This window comes from Clupea harengus, chromosome 7 (assembly GCF_900700415.2).
Source record: "Clupea harengus chromosome 7, Ch_v2.0.2, whole genome shotgun sequence".
NCBI lineage: Eukaryota > Metazoa > Chordata > Actinopteri > Clupeiformes > Clupeidae > Clupea > Clupea harengus.
In genome coordinates this window covers 8,652,229-8,674,120 of record NC_045158.1, presented here as the reverse complement: position 1 = coordinate 8,674,120, position 21,892 = coordinate 8,652,229, and the positions used below count along the sequence as shown (strand labels likewise).

The window sequence follows — 21,892 nt, the reverse complement described above, 5'->3', positions numbered from 1 at the left end:
TGTTTTCTTTCACCCAGTTACTATGCCATGCACCAAGCTGCATCCATGTCACTTTATAAGTAGTTTCTCAGTGACATACAGAAGCCATCTTCATAATGATCTCTTACCTTTCTGATGTTGGTTGTAGGCTGTGCATTGCAGGTTACTAAATTGTACATAAGATATGAATGAATGTTCTAACAAAACTGCACAAGTGTGTCTGAACATATCAACCAAACAACTCTGTCATATTTCAACTGAATGGCGTATTTGTAGAGAATCGGGGGGAAAAACAATCAAAAACGTACCATCTGTATCTATATGGTCACGTGGGGCCTAACTTGTTGCCCTTGGTCAGTGGTGTAAGTTGTGGTGTTGTGAATTTGAGTGAGGTATCTGTGGTATTTTCTTAAGATTTGTAAAAACAACAACAGAGCACAGGGAATGAAATCAGGTCTGGTTTGTACTGCCTCTCAACACCAGTGTTAGCACAAGAGATGGCCAGATAATTTGTCAGGATTCCTCAATGTCATTATGTATTGCCCTGATACTTACCATCTGCCTCATCACCTGGAGGTCAAACTGACAGATAATTTCTTCTGTATACCAGCTCTTATTGGGAGGCCATTAGGTGACACCACATACATGCACATTTGAATTGTGCCCCTCATTGAGACCATGAGGGGTGTATTTTCTGCTCAAGGCCATGTTTTTGACACAGGACTACTGGCCCAAAATGCAGACAATTCACTTTGACTTTTATTCTGTTCAGCAGTAGGGGACTCTGGATTTTTTTTTTTTTTTTTCAGCCGTTTTCTGAGTACACTTGACGAAGTCTCATTTTGAAGATTGTGTATCCAACCTCCCTTCTCAATGTGGTGACAACCTGAAACTTTGCTCCCTGCTTCATTCAGCTTTCTTAGTGCCTTTTTAGTATAACGATGTGTGGCAAACCCAGTTGTTTCACAGTGTTACGGTTGCACTGATGACATCAAGGCTTCATAATATCTTTTTTGACAGTATCCCAATTTGAATAAAGTACAGTAGCATTGGTTTTATGCAGCATTCGAATACCTCTTACATAAGATTGTAAAAAAAAACGTTTACAATGTAGTATGCTAATACAGTACATAAATGCCAGCCTTACTGTTGTTTTTTTTGTTTTTTTGTTAAAGGCTTTGTAGTGCCAACACTGGTGCATTGGATTTGCTGTTTAATTGTTAATATTTCAATTATTTTTAACCTGGCTTCCCCATTGCATGCATTTTTATTCCCATTTTATTACTGTATATGTCAAAGAAAAGTATTTGATGTACTACTGAGGAACGAATAAAACAGTGAACACTATTCTGAGCTCTTGCATGTGACCATCTGAGTATCGAGTTGTAAATGGGTTTTCACACCATGCCACACATGAATAACATTCCGTATACAGTTGGGAGCTTAAAATCTATTGTATTTGGCACTTTTGGAAATGGACATTTTACAAATTTTACACCATTATTAAATTATATGTTGAACACCTGAAATGTCTTATTACTTATGTAACCAATTAATTAAGCAAAACTGGAGTAGTTGTCATAGATGTATATTTCCTGAAGAGACATAGAGGAAGAAACACAATAAAATGCTTCAACTCTACAGCACACAGATTCAACTACAAGAGTCTCATTATTTTGCAGGCAAACCACCTACATAATATATGATCAGAGAAATATCTCTTTTTGGTTTGATTGAAATCACTGATTAACCCCTTGAATGACAGGACACTTACATTCATGTTAGGTGCTCCATTAATCCAGAGAAGAAATACGCAAAACACTATCCCCCAACCCCACCATACAACTTTACCATGCCCATTTTCTTACAAAACCCAACTTAATACAAGGTGGTACTGTGTCCTGAATGTAATTGACAAAAAGTGTGGCACTGGGGTAAACTGCTTGCCTCCTCATCAATACAAAAATAACAACAAAAACAGTTGTCACACTTCCAAGACACTTAAGGAGAATCGATGAGAAAAAAAAAATCTGCGGCCTCCAGCTGAAGCGGCAGTCCCACGCGGTGCGAGTGGCCATGTCAGGTCCATGTGAGTTTGTCTGGGGGCATGAAGCCCGAGTCTCCCAGCACTTTGAGCGCCACGCGGCCACTGGGCCTGATGGTGAGCCAGGTGATGCTGCCGTTACTCAGGCCCATGCGGAGCCAACCCTCGGGGGGAAACTGGAGAGCCCTGCAACACAAGAGATGTAGGATGCAAAAGCCACACAACAGCACCAAGACAGAAGAGCCTCTCCTCATGAGCCAAACAACAGAATGTCATTCAAAAAATATGTCATCTCATTGTGTGCAAGTGTAGTTATTCTGCCAAACAGTTTCTCCTTTCACTCGTGGGCCACTCGAGCAGACATCCTTCCTGGGATTTACTAGTTAAATATGTAGCAACGACCTGACACCAAATTAACCAAAGTCTTTGTTTTGATTGATACAATGTTCATTCGATATATGCTGACACACAAGTGAAGTGCACATAAGTATGAGCTTCACAACAAAGAGCTGATAGAGCGAAACGGCATAGATAGAAAAGAGTGAACATGATGACTGAGCCCCGTCATTTTACAGAGGGGGTGAGTGACGGGATCCAAACTGAGCGGGGGGTGGGGGATTCCTCCAGGCGGAACCCCAACCAGGAGGGAGTAACACACCTGCACACAAAATAGCGGATGACATTGGCATGACAGACGATGATCTCATAGCTGTCCTCCTTCTGCTTGACATCAGCGCGGTGGATGTAGCGGCGAAAGGCGGCTTCAATCCGGGCCCCGTCTTCGTGGTACTGCTGAGATCGGTACAGAGGTTCACACACAGCGCGCGCGCAGACACACGACACACACACACGCAAAACAAATGAGGACCTCAGGGCCCTCTCATTTTTTTGGGGGTCATGACAAGGAATACATAGCACTGCATGCGGTATTCACTGTGTCAGTGAACCGACCTTATGAGAGGACTGCTGCTAGATGACGATGTTGGATTAGTACATGGAGGTCTTAGGGGCGTTAGGAGCTAGTTCTAGATCTAGGGATCTAGAGACGGACTGATAACTGACACACAAAAACATGAGCTCTTGCAGAACATGGAAGTGACTGAGGTGGAGAACATGAATCATACCACTGCATCAGGCTTCCAGTGACCAACTGAGGGGACTGGTTTGATGGGAGCTCCTTCCCTCAGCAAGTCACAGCTCAACAGATCTACCCCTGCAATATATTCAAACGGGAACAGAGTGAGGCACTGCACAAGCTTTCAGTCTTCAACATGTTTGTAAATCACAAGGCTGTGAGAAGTAAATATTGATGCTATATAAAGCATTACAGCTGGAGAATTTGCACCCAAAACCAGGGATCTGTCAAAGTTACATTGGTGTACTGTATCTCTCTAGCACAGCTGACTGCTAACCTACAACAGAATGACAACAACTGCGAGTTTCTTCTGACCTGGGAGGTGTTTGCTTATGATGTTAGCTGTTTCTGTAGCCCTCGTCATGGAGGAGTGCACCAGGATATCATACTTCATTCCCAAAACTGACAGTCTTTGTCCAGTCAGCTCCGCCTGCTCTCGGCCTGAGGAAGAGGGGAGAGGGGGCACGGATCATTCCTGCCCACGTCCTTGAGCAATGAAATTTCAAACACTTACAACTCCTTTATCACTATACATACCCAACATGGTGAGGAATCTCTCTTTGTCTTCACTGCCACTGAGATTGTACTGGGAGTGGCGAATGAGGAGTATATGACGGGTGGCTTTCGGCTTATTCTCCACCTCTGCTACCAAGTCACCATCACCTGAGCTCTCCTTCTTCTTTCCATTTACTAGTGAAGCAGGGTCCCTCCTGTATCCAATAAGGAAACAGTGCAAGCAATTAGCAGGTTGACCAACTCTTCCTTGTTGATTGTACTTCAATGGCTAGTTGTCATAATTAAAATGTATACACCATGTAATTAAACAATCACTTTGTAGTTGTATTCATGAAGATATGGTAACTTTCTTTTCAATTATTTGTATGCCTGAAGAAAGTATGCCACTCTAGACCAGACACCTAAAATCAGCCATGACAGGCGAATCAACAGACAAATATTATCGTTCAAATGTACTAAATATATGAAAGACTTGGGGAAATAATGTATTCTGCTTATAGCCGAAAGGTCTGATCTTAATCTGACAAGTCATTGTATTACTACTAATGATTGTGAGATCCTATTGCTGAAGTGGGGAACTGAAACACACATATTGCGAGTTCTATGATATGCCCAAGTCAACTTAGGCCTGTAACCTAGTTTATCTACAGTGGTCTGGCAACATTTGTTTCACTGATATTGACATTTCAACTGAGTCCTATGGATAAGTAATAATTAGAAACACAAACATACTTATCCCAATTGGTATCCCAACCGTTTCCACTCGGTTGCACTGAATTGTTTCCTGATAACCATGCGCTTGGCTGAGCTGCGTGAATAACTGCGAAGCCCGTTTTGAACCATTGCTGTTTCCCTTGCGTCTCTCCAAAATAGCCCCTAGATTCGGCTTCTGAAGCAGCGTAAACTAACACGGCCGAACCACTCGCTACACCACACATCAACCTGACTGCCCTCCGAAACGACATATTGGTAGATTTCCCAACAGCCAGGCAACTCACTGATTTCCTTCCGGGTAATATATGTCGATTATTGTGAGAGCAAACTGAATTGCTAGCTACTTAGCTAATGACGCACAAAGGATAATCACGTTGGCCACCGGTCGGCTAAGAAAGCAGCTAGCAAGCCAGCTAACTGATCTAACTAGCTAGCTAGCTGATAAGATGACTTGGAAGTGTCAGCTGTCGGCCACAAACTGTACTCATAACACTCATATCACCAACCCACTTATGAAGAGATTAGCATTTTTAAGGTCAATGAAACCCACAGCAAATGAGGATTTGGAATGTTCGACAGCTAATGTTAGTTCACTAGCTAAAAATAAAGTTCTCACACTATGCTAAAGACTCACTGGAGGCAAAAGACCAAGCTCATACGGTGGCTTGTTTGCGTCAAACCGGACGAATACAATAGTTACAATACAATTTCGAATCACTGACTCTGCTCTCATTCTGCTCTGTTTTTACTTCGCTAAACCGTTTTGAACAAAACAGAATTATAATTAGCTTGTTATCAACGTAGACTCGTGGTGGTGGATATTATCTGTATTGTTTTTAGCAATCCATTTTTACCTTTTGGTCTTGTCAGCACGTTGGCCAAACAAAGTCCTCTCTGCACTATCAATCCTAACCAGTAGAGGGTATGTGGAACATTACTAAACAACATACTTTTCTAATATGATTTCCAGGTACAGCTATTCGTTGTGCTATTATTATAATGGTCTTGTGAGTAATTATTAAGCACAGGTTCGTTTCTTTCACGTAACGAAATATCCCTCTCTCCTTTTGCAGTTGCTAGTATCGCCTCAACCTGACATTTATACACTCAGTTCCATGATTCAATCTATCTATATTTCACTAAGCTACACCGGACCATTTGGTATGACTGAAACCCATACTAAATAACACTGATGCATATTCTCTCTTCGCCATCGCAGCAGGTTATCCAGGTTAATTCCTCAGGACTAGTTGTAACAGTTAAACGAAGCGCCATACACACCTCTTTGATTTGCATAGAAGAGGCTCCACCTTTCAAGCAGTGCAGTGACCTCAGCAGTGGGTTGGATTGCTAGGGTGGGATTGTCAGCCTCTAGAGCGCCGTGTATTTCTGACTGCCTGTCTAACGACCTTAGTGAAAATTAACGGTTGTAGCGGCGACGAAGTGACGAAACCTTACATGTTCAAGGGTCGCACAGAACGGACCTCCAGATTTATATGCATCCACGACAGGAATAAATAATTAAGGAATGTGGACATTACAGAATGCCCAACAGCGCTGGAAAGAGATTTAAACCCACCAAATATATCCCGGTGTCCACTGCAGCTACTCTTCTTGTTGGATCCACCACTTTATTCTTCGTTTTTACGTAAGTCCAGCAATGTCTTTTAATAGAAATATGTTTGGACAATTTAATTCAGTTATCGTAAGGTATATGGTCATTCATAATTTTGTTGTTGGATTGAATCGTTGCCTGTGCTATTTTTGTAGATAAAGTTTCTGACAGACCGAGCCCACAATCCTGGGCCGATGTTGTATCTTTATCGATGAGGTAGCTAACGGCAACTCAATACTCAATATAGGCATATTTACCGGTTGTTTTATTTCCGCTAGTCATATTTCCAGCCAAATTGTAGGATGTGTTACGCGCATAGATTTTGCACCATTCAATGGAATCAGTTGTATGAAGGAAAACTTGTGGTCGAGAATTACACATGACTATGCTCTTCAACAGTTCAACATGGAGCAATAACTTTTGTGTTTTGTTTGACTATGAGCGATGCATCTTTCACGTCATATGTTGCAGTTAGAGATCACCCCGGCAAAGTTAGGCAGCACGTCGGAGCATTCAGAGAGCGTCACTCGGCCTCGTTGTAGGTTATCATCGTCTGGAGCCAACGATGGATATTACGAAATGGCCCACTTTTTTTATTCATTTGGATATTTGTTACTTGTATGATTTGACTGAAGACTGCTGAAACCAATACAGCTAGGCCTCAGGCGGATACATCGTGGGTTGTATCGTTCTCATTAGCTAAATAGTCTGATCAGAGAAAAGGTAAAATACTTTCTTATTTGAGAAGCACTAAGAAGGAAAAGCAATGTTTTCATCCGGGCCATTGATCTTTGAGGCGATCTACTGGTAGGCAACTATTGATTGCAGCTGCACGTATAGACAACGGGCAAAGACAACTGTCAGTGATCTTTCTTTAGTTTGCTGGCTTCAACTGATGTAGGTCAGTTGAATATTTCACACTTATATAGTTCTGTTCATTCTGTTCTCTTCATGTATCCAAACTGTTCTATGTTTTGTCAGTTCAAACTCTTTGCTAATTGTAAACCCAAATCGTTTATTATTTTGTCACTTCTAAAACATTTATTTGAAAAATATGTTGCACAAAATGTAAAAAACGGTTGTAATGAGGCTATTAACAACTCACTACGATTTTTTAAATCCCCAAATAGACTATTCAGTATTGCTCTCAGGGTACAGTGAGTTTGCACTTTTAAAGTGCTTTGGTAAATATGCTCAGATAAAAAATGTAGGCCTACTTATTTGTAGGGGTAGTTTAACCGTGGCACAAAGAGAATGGTCAGTTGTTCTAGAGTGCATTGTGGCATGTTCTTCTCTCAAACCACATTGACTTTACTTCTAACGTGAACTAAGATAAAAACGTTGTTGGCTATAACAATTTACGGAGGGCAAGTTATTATCACATGAATCTGACTCAAATATAGAGCTGACCACTCCGAGTGATTTTAAGAGCTATGACTATTCGACTATTCTTGACAACATGAGAAGACTTGATTAATCTCCTTACTCATTTTTCACAGTGAGCATACACTGATTAGCTTTCCTCTCAGATCCTTTCGACTTTGTATCTGATGGTATGACAAGGTGATGAAAGGTCTGATATGCGAGGGGTGCAAGAAGGAGCTCTGCAATTAGCATTTGACTCCTCTGTCTTGTCGCATTTTCCTTTTGCACCCTACTTCATTTGAAGGGACCATAACCATACATTTTAGGGACTGATCTCCCAGCAGATGGGTGGTTGAGGAGATTAGGACTTTACCCCAATGCTCTTTGATTCTCCCGATAAATATTCAGAGGATTGGGAAATGTCTGAATCACTAAGAGGGATATTACATGCTGTGCTTTGAGCTACACCAAAATGCATGGGCTTGCATTATGTTTTCATTCACTCTTGCCCCGACACTGCCCCCCCCCCCCCCCCCCCCCATAGGTGAAGCCAAACATGCTTTAGGTTCCGAGTACAGTCTGCCGACCAGCCGGTCCCTCCAAGTCATGGTGAGGGAAGCGTGAGTCATAGCCCATGTGATCGCTCCCTTTCTCCGGCCTTTTCATCAGCCGTGCAGAGGGAAGTCCGGGCTGTCGCTGGCACTCACACAAATCGCCACATTATTGTGCTTGTGCTACAATGGCTCAGAGCCAGAAAGCTTAGAGTGGCATTATGGTGCATACAGTCAGTTCCATATGGGTACAGAAAGCCATCTGACAACAGATCCCATGATTCACAAACTTGCGTGTCCAGTTCGCTCTGTTTGTGAAAATTGCTAGTGGTGAATAAGCCATGTCATTTTTTTAAAGATGCAAAACACCACACTCACCCTACTTGGCTTGTATGAATACCCTTTGTAGTAGCTTACATCCATCAGAGTGTGCAGAGTAGCAGCCAGTATACACACACACACAGAAAAATCAAGCAAAAATGTCTCAGGCAGCCACAGTTTTATCACTTACTTGGAGTGTCCATATCTACTTAGAAAATATAATTGATTTCAGGGAAGTGTCCGTTGGCCAGTCGGAAAAAAAGTGTATTTAGCAGGCTGAAGTTGAGTTGAGGAAGTGGAACTAGCCAAGTGTAATGGAAATATTCTTAGCATGCGCTCCAGCTTTAACTATGCAATTAGTAGATTGTATTTCATTAAATTGCACTAATGCAGTGATACCTGATATTGTTATAGTGGTATAGTGCTGAATTTTGTCTTTAGTGTGCATGCATCAGAGCTGTAAAGATACATCAGTGGATGCTGTTTCAGATGAGTGTTTGTGCTTAGGGGTGATCACAGTTGCTTTGCAGCCATCCCAGATGAGGATAGATTTCAGGGTCAAAGGTTAAGAAGGGGACTTTTTAATCTCAGGCACTCTTCTATCATGCCAAGCTGACTCCGGTAAGAGAGGGCTAAGTGTGTTTGTCCTCTCATCTGTTCTGTTTTTAAACATCTCACTAATCCCCAGAGCATTCATGACAACTTTGTGAGCGTGTAACTGAACATTCATCCCCCAATGATTTTAATAGTTTCTCATGGCAGGTGGCTTTAGAACAGTACTCTTTAGTAAGGCTTCCTAATGGTTTGCATTATCATCCAGCAAAGCTCATTTACTTGTTTGTGACGTGTTCAGATGTATAGTCATAATTCTGGGCTCAGTTGTTTGTCTGTCCATATTCTAGTCACTCAACAGCCCTACAAAAGCTAAATGTAGGGCTATTTTGCTTACAGATTGTGTTTAATCCACTAAACGCTTCATCGCAGCACACCAAGCTTGTGTAAACGGGTACGGGGAAACATTTGGATTGGTGCGCCTCCAACTGCTATTAATTCCCCAGTTTCAAGGCAGGATTTGAAACACACAAGATGAATGCTTATTATTTTGAAGAAAGACGGATGCGTTAATGTCCGTAAGTGATTCATATAATTTGCCCAACACTGTCAAGAGCTAATTGCAGCTTTTCACCGAAGATTTCTTTTTCTTTTTTCTAATTGTGGGACCACAGAGCAATATCACTTCTTCCACCTCCACCTCCACAGCAGAATGTGCGCCTCGTCAAATCAGATGGAGACAAGCCTTTTGTCATATGTTGTATTTAGGTCATAGATTCTGTCTTTGTTTAGGGATCCCCTGACATTTACTAATTAAAACTAGAAAATCAGAACAGTTGTGAAGATTAAAGACAGCGGGGTGCGTCCTGCCATTCCAAATATCTTGTCCTAACCTACACCAAAGTCTGCATATCTAAAAAAAAAACATGCTCTCCAGCTCCTCAAACCCTGCTAATCTATCTAGGTCATTTCTGTTTTCTCACTGAGAAATGGCTTGTCTATAGCGTCCCCAGTGAAGCTCAAACACTCTGGAGCTAGTCCAGCGCTACTCATCTGTAACCAGGGAGGGATTCAGGAGCACTGGAGGAATTGAGAAGGAATCCCTGCTAGCCACAGCTTTGCCTTAGCGTTGTTCCTAATATTCTGTTGAGAGCATGGCCAGTGCCTGGCGAGATAAATGCAATTTGTGCACTTGTTCTGTGTGAACCTATCCTGTCTGCTGCCTTATCTAGACACATACCATTAGACAAACGTTGCTCCACAGCAAGCTTGGGAAATACCTGTAAAATTGACCCTGTCAGTTAATACTACAGCACTCTGATTATGAATTACAAATACATACAGTCAGAATGCACCTGCAGAGGACTTCATTAAGACAATCTGACTAATGCAATCTTTTACATGTGGCTTCCCCCCATGAAGACACACTCCCACACGGGCCTCGCAGCAGCAGTGACATCCAGCCAATATGAAATGGAACATTATTTGGCAATACCAACAGAGGAGCTCACGAAGGGGGACTTCAAAAATGGCAGGGAGCACAGCATGATAATACACAATTAACCTCGTCACAGTCCTTCCCACTCCCAGCTGTAGGCCGCAGCCACCACAAGCATCACTATCTCCCCTTTGATCTAGCTCGCCAGTGAGCCGCAGTAAATCTGTTGCATTCGCTCCTATTGGGAAACTGTGGCACGTCTAGCTGCCCAGGCCCCCCCACCACTGCAAATGAGTGGATGTGTCTGGGAACAGTGACTCGTCTTGCCTCGACTCACGCCTCGCCTCAGCTCTCCCGTCCCCGTCTCCCGGAGCTGACCATGAGCTCCTTGTCAGCCGCAAAGACGCTGCAGTGAGATGGACAGCCGGCTGTGATGCCATCATTGCATCGGCTGATCCCTGCCTGCATGAGTATTTGTCATTTCTGTGAATGGAGGTTGGAGGATAAAATGTCCAGAGTGTCTAATCTTATTCTGTCTATGCCCCACTGTCAGCTTATGACAACTAGCGTGAGATAATGCAGACTGACCTGGGCGCAGTCACTGCCAGTCATTCCGAGCAACATCCTCTTCCCTATCAGACCTTAGACAGAGGCTTTGGCACACAGACAGAAAACAACATGATTCTGTGAAATCAAAATGAATCAAGCGTCAATGTATTGCCAGTATGTAAAACATACTGGAAATTTTGTTTAGTTTTTTTTCCGTTGTAGCATATCGTAGATTCAAGGAAGTGGCGTGAACGGAAAGAGTGCATGCATAATTCATAAGAGCAGATTGTATTGTTGTAATAGACCTGTTTTGTTGGTATTTAAGCGGGTTGTAATGAGGCATGCTGTTTTTCCCCGTGTTCTTTTTTTTTTCCAAGACATGTGTTCCCGACCCAGTGCTTTTAACAAGCCCTGGATCGATTTCAGCTTTCAGCCGGCGCTGTGAAGGCAATGGAGCTTATTGATATTTTTTTTATTTTCAACCTGGGTTTAGGGCTTATAATGAATTAGACATTCATTCTTTTCTTCTTCTCTCCCTCTGATGTCCTCGTGTACTGTTTCTGTCCCCTCCTGTGGTCTGTCTCTCCCTATTTTTGGAGAGTGGTTGTGGGCTTCCAGTATGTTTTTAGGTTCTTTCTTTCTTTCTTTTTTTCATCAGTGCATATCTCAGTGACCAGAGACGTAAGAGTCCATTTAAAAATACACGCCCACACATGGCTCTTGCCTCACAATGGAAACCTGGCTCTTGCTCTGCATATGTTGCTTTGACTCACCCACCCACCAAAGTGGAGCCCCACCTCGTGATGGCATGGTAGAAAGTAAATGAAGCCATGTGTGTTTGAGAGAGCAGCTTAATAGGTGAAAAGTGCGGGAACTGGGAGTGAGTGGTTGAGGCGAGGCGAGGCCGAGGCTGAGGCAGGTCGAAGCGGAGCGCGGGAGGGAGGCCCTCTGCTTTCCCCCTGTGTTGGCCGCCCCACGTTGCCGCTGCTCCGGTGGTGTGGAGGAGCGGCTTGGAAACGCCTCCCAGAAAAAAACAAAAAAACATGTGGAACTGATTTAGCATCTCCAGCTGCTCCCTCCATGGGTGTCTCCACCCAGCTCCCTCTCCTGCCTCTCTCTCTCTCTCTCTCTCTCTTTCTTTCTCTCTCTCTCTCTCTCTTTCCCTCCCCTCTTTTTGGCAGAGGGAGACCGTGACCAGGAATAAGTTGAGACAGAAATCTGCCTCTCACACCTCATACCCATGCTTAGCCTAGCTGCACAGCAGAGATGCCGTTTGATGGATGGAAAGAGTTAGCTAGTGAAATATAGTGGGATTTTCAGAGCGGCATGTTTGGAAGTCCCCCTCCACACACACACAGAAAAAAAAGTAAAACAAAAAAATACTCCCAGTAGTCGGAGACATCAAACAGAAATGTCCGCCATTCATCTGCAAAGGGCAGCTCAGCCTAAATGCGAGTGGTCAGGAAGGCTTTGAAGAATGAGCACCAAATGCTTAGCAGGCTTTCTGTTGGCTTTTTACCGCTGTCTTTATACTGGCATGGAGGAGCTCTTATCATGTCCACCGCAGTCACATATATTTAGAAAGATTCCAGCATGCCCTATATTCACAAGGGGTAACCAGTCATAAAGCAGTAGCATTGAGATAGAGATGTCATTGGCCTCTCGCCTTAGTCCGGGACAGAAATAAACCATTGATTACTACTCCGACAAAATGGGACAGACTTAATGACTGTGCATAGATCATTGTGGCTACTAGTATCTATACAAACATAGGCATTTAGTTGTCATTAATGATTACTCTTTTACTAGAGAGCATTCAGTGACTATGAGTGAATATGTTGGAATATGCTATCGTCTTTTCTTCTAGTTACACCATTATTCTGGAAGAAGTGTTAGCAGTATTTTGGAATGAGAATGTTTCTAAAAAATGGAAATGAAACTGGACTTGTGATGGCTGATGACCATATGTGTCATGTCTCTGGGGGGAAAAAGCTTCTGGAAGCTCAAAGAAAAGGGAGCTCAGAACTTGAATGGGCTTGAGTGAAACCATCAGGTGTCCTTGTGCTTTGTTGTGTGTGTGTGGACATGAGAGACAAGGCTGTGCAGCTGCACTGAACCCCTTTTGATGTTTCAGGCCTGCCCAGAGCTAAACTTATTTTCAGCACATTGTACTTAATATTTACTCTGCTTACTTAATACTTACATTGTATACTATACTCATAGTACATAAAATAGTGTTCAATATATAACAGCAAGCTGTGTGACTGTGTGGGTTGAATTCTAATGTCGTAGGTGTGTTCTAGTCTGCATACAGCTCCCCTATACCACTGTCTTCATGTATTATCTCTTGTCAGCCATTGAGAAGATCAAAACATTTCATTACACAAATCCTATCCCCTGAAGCAACAATCTCTGAAATCTTAGGGACATTTTCGACCCTGTTTGCTCTTGAATTATTTCAGTCCTTTTTTAATCGTTATTATTTTGTTATTGTGTAGGGTATATTTTTAAGTGTATAATTAAATGTCAGCTGTGTGATATGTTCTTGATGCCATTTTTACGGAGGTTATTGAAATCACGTCCTTGAGTGGTGTCTTTGATAGTCGACTCATGCAGTGAGTAATGCTGGTGTGTGTCTGTGTCTAATCGGTATTCAACACCACACGTAGTGCCTGGCCTTAGAACTGAGGCTGTGAAAGAGAGTGTTACAGAAGACAAGTTGCGTGGTTCTGTTCACCGTGAAGAGCTCCTGCCGCCGCTTGTAATCCTCAGCTCCCTGGTCAGGCAAATTGAAGAGAAATTGCAAATGCAAATGGACAAAATTTGACTGTAAAAACTCACAGAGGAAAATCGACTGAAAAATCATGGGCTGTCAGATCCAGTCACATGGATTCTATTGACCGCAATTGTCTAAATTGTGCTGTGTTTTCCAAAGTAGGTTATGTTAATCTAATTCAGTACAGATTTGTGTGTCACATTTGCCTTACCTCAGAATGTGAGTCAGACCTTATGCAAGGTTGCACATATACAGCACGGATATGGTAACTATGGCAACTTGCTGACGGACACATCCCCCCACCAAACATTCCTGCACTGTGTTTACACTCCGGGGGGATGTTTCTCTTGGCTTTGGGAGAATAACCTCTGATGCGAACCCAAGAATCAGATCATATGCTGTCAAAATACCATGAGGTAATTGTTGTTTTACTGGGGGAAATCCATCGGTGAACAGTATAGGCAGGAAGTTTTGAACACTGCGCTGACTTCAAGAGGCTTGCGTTGGAATGTAGGAACAGGTTTTGTCATGAAGGAGTTGTGTGGTCATTGATGTGCCATCTTCCCTCTCAATCTCAATCACAATCATCTCCTCATGCCTGTATTATCTCTAAGTTGACATAGTGGAGCCTCTTGATGCTGTTACCCTGATACTAATGTCTGAGTAGGGTCTATATAGGCCTCTACATTAATGTAATGATAATTAAGTTGTGTATTCATTGATAATTACGGGCCCAACCCCCAGGAAGGGAGTTCACAGTCTTCCCTGATGGGTCAGGGTTGTTTTGGAGGATGGGGTGAATTCTGTCTTATCTGTGTAGTTGTTAGGTTGTGTGTGTGTGTCTTATCTGTGCAGTGTTTCCACTTTTCCTTGTGACACTGCAAGTGACCTTTTTAATGTTTTGGTTAGCTTTACGATGAAATCAGTCCATAAGGCAGGCATTTTGGGAAAGTCTGGGCATGTTTTGCCTATAGTGTTTCCATGGTGGAACTTGAGCTTGAAATCAATATGCTGATGATGATAAGCTAACCGCGGGTATGTGAAATTAAAACTTGCCTGTGGATGACACAGTGAGAGACGAGAGAGCTCCTATCATTTTACCTCTGCCAAGGAGGTTATGTTTTCATTACCGTTTGTTTGTTTGATGTTTGTTTGTCTGTCAGCAAGATTATGCAAAAACTACCAGGCCAACTTTCATGAAACCTGGCAGATCCAGGAATTCTTTTTCACTTTCTTTAGCATTGCGGGATCTTTTGACGAGAGTGGACTATTGGCCATGGCGGAGGTCTGTGCTCTCCGAGTGCCCTTCTAGTTTATTATTTGTAGAAGCACTCAATGACCTCTTAAAATACTGTTTATCCACTACGAGAGACAGGGAAGTGCGATCACGTTCTTAAAGTGGGAACCATTTCTGATCGTCACTGGTTGAACTCTGACTCTTTCTGTTTGAAAAGCTGAATAAAAAGGCACAGGATAGCAATGACGTCGTCTGTGTTTCGGTCTTCTGTGTGTGTGACATAAAAAAGCTGACTCTCAATGGTCACTCTGTACTTTTCTGGGAGTGAATCATGTGTGGTTTCAGAACTGTGTATGTGGTTTTACTGGGCTGTTCTTAGCTCGTCACCAGCTAAAGTGGCTTGGTGTTGTGGGCATTAGGTGTAGACTACATCATGTGGTGTGGTCTGGGGTAAATGGAGGGGGATGGTGAGGGAGAGACAGACAGAGAGAGAGACAGAGAGACTGTGGGAATCTGGTGAGGGTGCCTAGATAGTGTAACTAGAGAGGCTGCTTGAACACACTTAAGACACAGCATACTTAACATGTCAGTTCGAATGAAACACCAATTACAGTACAGCTATTGTACATGGCTAAAGGGCTGTAATCTGTCTGGTGCCTGTTGGAGTTGCCATTTTGTCAACATATTTAGCTTCATAGACACATTTACCAATCCTTCTTAGCACTTACCACTGCTGCCAAATCCAGATGATTGTACAAAATTGTTTGAAATGCATTTTTTAAGCTTTCCTCCCTGATTTACCCATGTTGCCATGGCAAATAGCCCATACAGGAGAGGGAAGGAGGGAGGGAGGGAGGGCAGATGGAAAAGCCCAAACAGCGCAAATCACTGTCTCATTCACGAGGCTGGAGAGAGGGGGAGAGGCGCTTCTTTCATGTGAAAATTTTCTTCTGGGTTCAGCTTGAGCATAGGGCTGCATCTCTGTGTGTGTGTGTGTGTGTGTGTGTGTGTGTGTGTGTGTGTGCGCATGCCTGCACTGTACACAGTACACAATCTGTAGGCCTGTGTCTGCCATGCTGCAAAAGCCTTGCATTCTCTAATTGCATCTGTCAGCCGTAACTCTCTGAATGTAGTGGTCCACAATAAAGGAGCCATTTTGTGGGTGATGATATACAATGCAAAACCAACACTCAAACACAATTAGTGTCTTGGCTTGAAAAAGATTTTGTGTGTAAAATTTAAAATGTGTGTAAAATGCCCATAAAATTCTACGAGTGGTAATATGTGTCAATCATATTACATTACACCTTCTTTAGTTATTTGTCATTGTTTTCAGGTTTGTTGATAAGTGTACCCAGATATAACCATACAAAGCTTACTGTGCAAATACAAGCTATTGTAGGCACCAGCTTTCAAGCGGCTTTCTCTATTTGTTCAGTACATACACCACTGCATATTATCAGCCACTCTGCCTCATATCTCTTGTAGCGTTTCCTCTATCAAACATAATTGACTCTTATTTGCTTTGCCAGGAAGTGATAAAAAAAAATAGAGTTGTTTGTTCATTTGTTTTGATTTACTTTTAGTACTATTTTACCCATGCAGTTGTAAAAAAAAAAAAAAAAAAAAAAAAACTGTTATATACCTTGAATACTTAAATACTGAGCTGTTCTGTTTTTGGTGGTGTGTACTAGTTGAAGCAATGTTTCATATGAAGCAGTTGTAGGCAGTTGTAGACATGGGTTGTTCCACTTAAATCTTCCTGACTTCTTCCTCTTCTCCCTCACTTTGTGTGTACCTCTCCCATACATTATACAAGCTCTCAGTCCTGAACAGAAGTGCACATTAGGATGCAGGGCATGTTTAATCGAACAGCTATGTGGGTTTGTCCCTTTGAGTTAAATTGAGAGTTTAAGGGGCTTTTCTCATCAGTAAGGACAGTTTTCAAGGTGGAAGCAGAGATTAATCCAAGTGCCAGTGTGGAGTGAAAGAACTGTTTGCTACATAACCCAGTGTCTGGTATGTATATCATCTATGTTCCAGAATGTCTATAGTTGCATTGAACTCCGGACATTTCTCCTTACATATTTTGAATTACTCCTATTGATTGTGTGTAAGAGAGCAATCCTTGCTCATTTGATTTCCAGAAAGAACTACAAAATCTGTGAGTAACCATCACATTCTTATGTGAGTGTACAGTGTACAGTGTCTCAGAGAATCGCTACTATCCATCAACGAAAACACATTGGTCCCAGAATCTACACGTATGTTGCAGGGATATTTTTTAGAAGAAGTATTTTAGGGTGAATGCTTACTTTGATACTAATGTCCTTACCACATATTTTGTCAGAAAACTACTTCTGCAATTCTGTATTATGCAAAACCCAACCTTTAAATATTTTGTATTCTGCCTAGATGCCGTTTGCAGATGTTTCCCAATTTCATCTCACTTTTGAAAATGTAAAAGGAGGCATGCTGAGTTTAACTGCAATGGGAGGGAGTTGCAGTGCACCAGTGATAGCCAACACTTCAGACACCACAGCACAGCATGTGATTATGGGCCCCATGCAAGAGAAAGAAGAAAGTATTTTTGCTCTCTCTCCTCCGCTTCAGAAACACTCCACGAGTGCTGCTCTGGGAAATGGTTTGGCGACAGTCATTTGCATCCACACTTGCATCCACACCCCTATATGATCTCTAGAAAGGGTCAAGCATTTGCATATGTCAATCTCTCTGAGAGGGGGAGAGAGAAAGAGAGAGAGACAAAGAGAGAGAGAGAGAGAGAGAGAGAGCTGTTGAGGATTTGGTTGAGGTCTGTCTGTTATGCAGCTTTTGGGATGTCAGTTCAACTTTAAGATGGGATTCATTTCCTAAGTGTTGCAGCCAAAAGCTTTTCAGATGGGTTTCTGGGGGTTTATCCCTCCGTCCCTCCCCCTTCCTCAATCTCTCCTCTCCTCCTTTAATGAACTCATTTAGCATTGTGCTCGTCGTCAGCGAGCTCAGTCCGGCCTTCTGCTTCATCTCATCAATCACACTAATACTCCTCCTACCGCAAATTAAGAAGGTGGCGGCAGAATGCATTTGGATTTACTGGCTCTCCTGCTTTGCAACAATCCCCCTCCCCCTCGCCTTTGAATTCAGAGCAGTGTCACTTATGTAATCTCCCAATCCTGATGGAAATGTCTCTCTTTAGTGTGTAATGATTTAACAGTGTTGTCACAGTCAGACCAGATTGCAGCACTGTAACCACAACTAAAAGATGCAACTTTGTGCAACAGTGCTGTTACAAAAACGTCAGCTGCTTAGCGAGGCGACAGGGGGCAATCTGATGCCACGCCTGCTCTCAGACTTGTCTCAGAGGTAAACACTTGAAAGGAAATAGGCATGGTTGCATTACGGGGAACTGTGTTTTGTTGTGTGTGGTGTGTGTTTTCAGTGTCCGGCAGGTGGATGTCTCGAGGAAGCGCTCCCCTGCCAGTTGCCATGGGATTGTGGGGATACGGAAGGGGGGGGGGGCTGCCCCTTGGGGGGTCTGTGGAATCTCCAGGCTGAGGAAAGGTGGCAGCTGGGGGCTCTAAATGTGGGCAGGCCCCTGACCTTGCCTTCTGGTGTTCACCCGCAGGATTAAAAGCCCTCTATAGACCACGATGCACCCCACTAGCCGCCCTCCACCCCACTAAAATGCCCCATTGGGCCCTGTGCTACCCTTGGGTTGGCTATCCGAAGACCCAGTCTCACCTCCAGAGGCTTCTGTGGGCATGGATTAGCCTTAACGCCTTGGGGCATGCCATAAGGTGGATTGGTAAGGAGTGCCCTTGAGGCTGGGCTTTAGAACTGGGGCACTCACTGCCTATTTCTTAGAGCTGATTGAGTAGCTTTGCTTTGTTGACAAAATAATGTTTTACCGGAAATGACCTTTGACATTAGAACAGGAACAGCTTGATACATTTATTTCACCCTCAGGGGGGTGCTTTGTTAGTGTTTGCCAGCAATTTGAAAGTAATAGAAGGAAAGAAAAGAAAATGGCTTTTTTATATCAACAAGGGCATGTAAGGGGCTTTGGGGTGAATTTTCTATTAGCTTATGATGCTTTTGTTGAAGGTTGGCCTGACATCAACAGCAATATTCCGGCAGCTGCTCCTGCGGGGCTGCTCTCTCTCTCTCTGAAGTGACCATTTCAGAACAATTTAACAGGCCTGTAACGCTCGTCGCCTAGCTGGAGAGATAATGTTGTCCGTATAAGGGCAAACCGTGTGGAAATGGCTCCCGACTAAGAGAGAGCAGTCAAGCGTCAGGTTCATCTTTGCCTCTGAGGTGTCCTCATATAAAAGAGAGAGAGAGCGAGATAGAGAAAGGGGGAGAGAGAGGTAGAAGAGAGAGGGTGGAAAATGGAGCATCTCCATAGAGTGTGTCGGAGTGGCAGGCTCGTCCCCGGGGTCCCCCCTTGACGACGATGCGGGCGACGACGACAGCGACACCAGTCTTGCTGCTAAGTGACACATTTTTCACAGGCAGCTATTATGGGGTGCCTTGTGGTTTGCATAATGAGGTAGTCATTATGAACGAGGTTACAGCTCACCAGGCACACAGGGATGAATTAAAACACCGGCTAATTAAATTGAAGTCACTGAAGTGAGGGGCGTCGACTGCTGGCGTCTGATCCTGACTGTCAAGAGTCTTCCCCTCTCTTCACTTACCGCATAGGTGGCGTAAGATGCCTTCAGTTATTACCCCTGACATACTGAACATGGAAAAAGAAAGGGCATGCCCAGTTGTGCAGCAGCATTAAGGGTTTGCATACCCTTGGCTGTAGCCTTACTGTCTGAGCTCATCTTTGAGTTGGTCTTCAGTGGACAGCTGGTCCTTAGAACTCTCCCAACCATAGACATACAAGCGCACACATTTTATGGGTCAAGTGCTTTGTCAACTCCTCTGCAATGTCTCCAGTGTCCCGCGGGCTCTCTTCAGGGAGACGGTGGCTAGGTGTAAGCGCTGAGGGTGCTTCTTGTCCGTTACATTCCCCACACTGCTGAGGAACCGATTCATTCCCCCTAGACAGGCTGACAGCGCCCAGCACACACTTGAGAACGTAGCTGATCCCTCTCTCACTTCTAGTAACAAGCTCCTAGCATTCCCTGTGTGCAGGGGAGGAAGCAAGCGAGAAATGCATTTGCTTTGGGGGGGGGGGGGGGGAATCAGGCATCACATGTTGGTGCTGTTTTAAGTGGAGACCTCAGTCTCTACCATTTTCGGACCGCTGGACCACCAAGCCATAAGGCAGGTGTATATCAGCACAAGGGGGCTGCTGTTTTAAAAACGCAGCACACCCTCTCCACGCAGCCCAGTCCGATAAACAGCGGCAGCTCAATGGGCCTCAGTGTTACCTCCTTGCTGTGCTTTGTGTCGGACATACGATCTCAAGGAGGGCCCCTTGACAAGCGCGGCCATTCAAACACCTCGGTGACTCATTCACCCTCTCTCCTCTTGGACCGCGCACAGGACCCCAAGTGGTGACTGAGTGGACCAGAGTGCCAGGCCTATTTTTACGCCCTGCCTGCGTAACTGGAGCAATGCGCTCTTTCATTTAAAAATATACCTGGAGCCTGAAGCCTGCAGCTGTCAATCAGCAGCAGTGCCGGACCACCTCCTGTTTCCAATGATATTCCCTCCATTCTAAGTTCTTTTAGCTGTGCTGTGGTATAGAGCGTTGCTAACGATGGCAAGTTTTAAGGGGTCCATTTAATGCAGTTTGCTGATAGAAATATGGCTTATGCCTTCACTTCAAGTTGCTTTGGGAGAAAGCATTTAGGAAATTCCTTTATTTAAAGCAGCAAGTGAGGAGTTTTGGTCTAAATCTAGCCAGCTCACTGCATAAAGGGCATGTATAAACATCACAGTTGGCACTGATAAAAGCATGCTAATCTGGTATCTTTAGGCGATATAGTAGGCAGTGTCATGCTGTGAAAGCTTGTCTTACATTTTCACGTGGTGGTCTGACCTGAACCACAGAACTACACAGTGCTTAGCCTAGATAGATAGCGGGAACGACATGTGTGTTTATCTGTCCCTCACATGACTGTATGCCATCAAAATGAACTTGACGGTGATGCAAAAAACGAGTTGCCTGGAAAAACATACCCCAGAGAGTGGCAAACTGTTGCATACTGTCCTTTCATGTGTGTGCAGACTGCTTTCAGTCACAATCGAGTCTTTTAACTTTCCCTGTGAGATTTGCCAATTTGTCGCTTTTTTTTTGCAGATGAAGTGATGCTGCCTCTCCAAAGGAGACGATGGCATTATGAAGTAAAGAGGCAGTGAGCATAGTGCCTCAGAGAGAGGGGGTGCAAGTAGTCCTCAGAGCTGCCGACATCAGCTTGCTTGCTGTCGCTGAGCCCCGGCAGTCACACACACACACACACACACACACACACACACACACATGCTGAGATTGCGAGAGCAACTTACTGTGTTGGCAGAGTACCAAGCCTTACCTCCTCATCACATTGAAAAGGACATTTTATTGTCTGCTTCTGTGTACAAACACGAGTGCCAGACAGAAGGAACGAAACTCCCAACTCCATCTGTAGCATAAATACTTAAGTGCTCCATCCAAGTTTACAGGCAGTTCTTTGTAAAATGGCAAATGCTTGTATGCATGCCTGTTGTCTTGTTTTGGAGAATTGCTAATTGGATGACTTCTGTTTGGCACTGACTGTTTCATGTGAGGCCTCACAATTCAAGTATTGGCTAAGTATAGAAGTTACACATACAACACAGCATGCTGACTGCCTTTGAATATTTCAGTGTTTTACTTGAGGATGATGGCCAATATTTCAAGGTTGTTTTAAATCCTCTCTGTTGCTTGTTACTCAAGCCTCCACACTCGCTTGCATCTATTGGGGCTTAGAGCATGTGATTGAAGCATATCAGTAGCGATCAGTAGCATTTAATAGTTGGGCAGATGGCTCTGGCACATACGTTCTGATGGACCTGCTGTCAGTTCACACCTGCTGATCGTGACTTATGCTCTGCTTTCGCCTCCGATGAGAGTGGAGGACGAGCAGCACTGACTCAGCACGTTAGAGGACTGACATCCAGCC

At 43.7% G+C, this 21,892-nt stretch overlaps 2 protein-coding genes across 3 annotated transcripts in view; one reads left to right on the top strand and one right to left on the bottom strand.

Annotated features, from left to right (window-relative positions):
* Positions 1–1,551: 1,551 nt before the first annotated feature.
* pgam5 (PGAM family member 5, serine/threonine protein phosphatase, mitochondrial) lies at positions 1,552–5,333 on the bottom strand. Of its 2 annotated transcripts, none has more exons than XM_012815944.3 (6): positions 4,407–5,333; positions 3,696–3,868; positions 3,474–3,599; positions 3,148–3,236; positions 2,682–2,815; positions 1,552–2,209 (listed from the first exon to the last, which is right to left on the bottom strand). In XM_012815944.3, the coding sequence occupies exons 1-6, from the start codon at positions 4,637–4,639 to the stop codon at positions 2,059–2,061; spliced, it is 906 nt and encodes a 301-aa protein (XP_012671398.1). In that variant the 5' UTR covers positions 4,640–5,333; the 3' UTR covers positions 1,552–2,058. The 2 variants fall into 2 exon arrangements, with proteins under 2 accessions (XP_012671398.1, XP_012671399.1); XM_012815945.3 differs by having other exon boundaries at positions 2,682–2,812.
* Positions 5,334–5,728: 395 nt separating this feature from the next.
* The window catches only part of zdhhc8b (zinc finger DHHC-type palmitoyltransferase 8b), a 51,725-nt gene continuing 35,561 nt past the window's right edge, over positions 5,729–21,892 (top strand). The window contains exon 1 of the mRNA XM_031570385.1: positions 5,729–6,036. Within this exon, the coding sequence (XP_031426245.1) occupies positions 5,933–6,036 (104 nt within the window). The 5' untranslated portion in view covers positions 5,729–5,932. The remainder of the gene's footprint in view (positions 6,037–21,892) is intronic.

What these genes read in the sequence shown, in the direction of transcription:
- pgam5 (XM_012815944.3), bottom strand. Translation starts at nt 4,639, where the DNA reads ATGTCGTTTCGGAGGGCAGTCAGGTTGATGTGTGGTGTAGCGAGTGGT. An exon ending in CATAAGCAAACACCTCCCAG is followed by an intron (nt 3,237 to 3,473) that starts GTCAGAAGAAAC and finishes AATATATTGCAG; the next exon opens with GGGTAGATCTGTTGAGCTGT. An exon ending in ACTGGAAGCCTGATGCAGTG is followed by an intron (nt 2,816 to 3,147) that starts GTATGATTCATG and finishes TACCGATCTCAG; the next exon opens with CAGTACCACGAAGACGGGGC.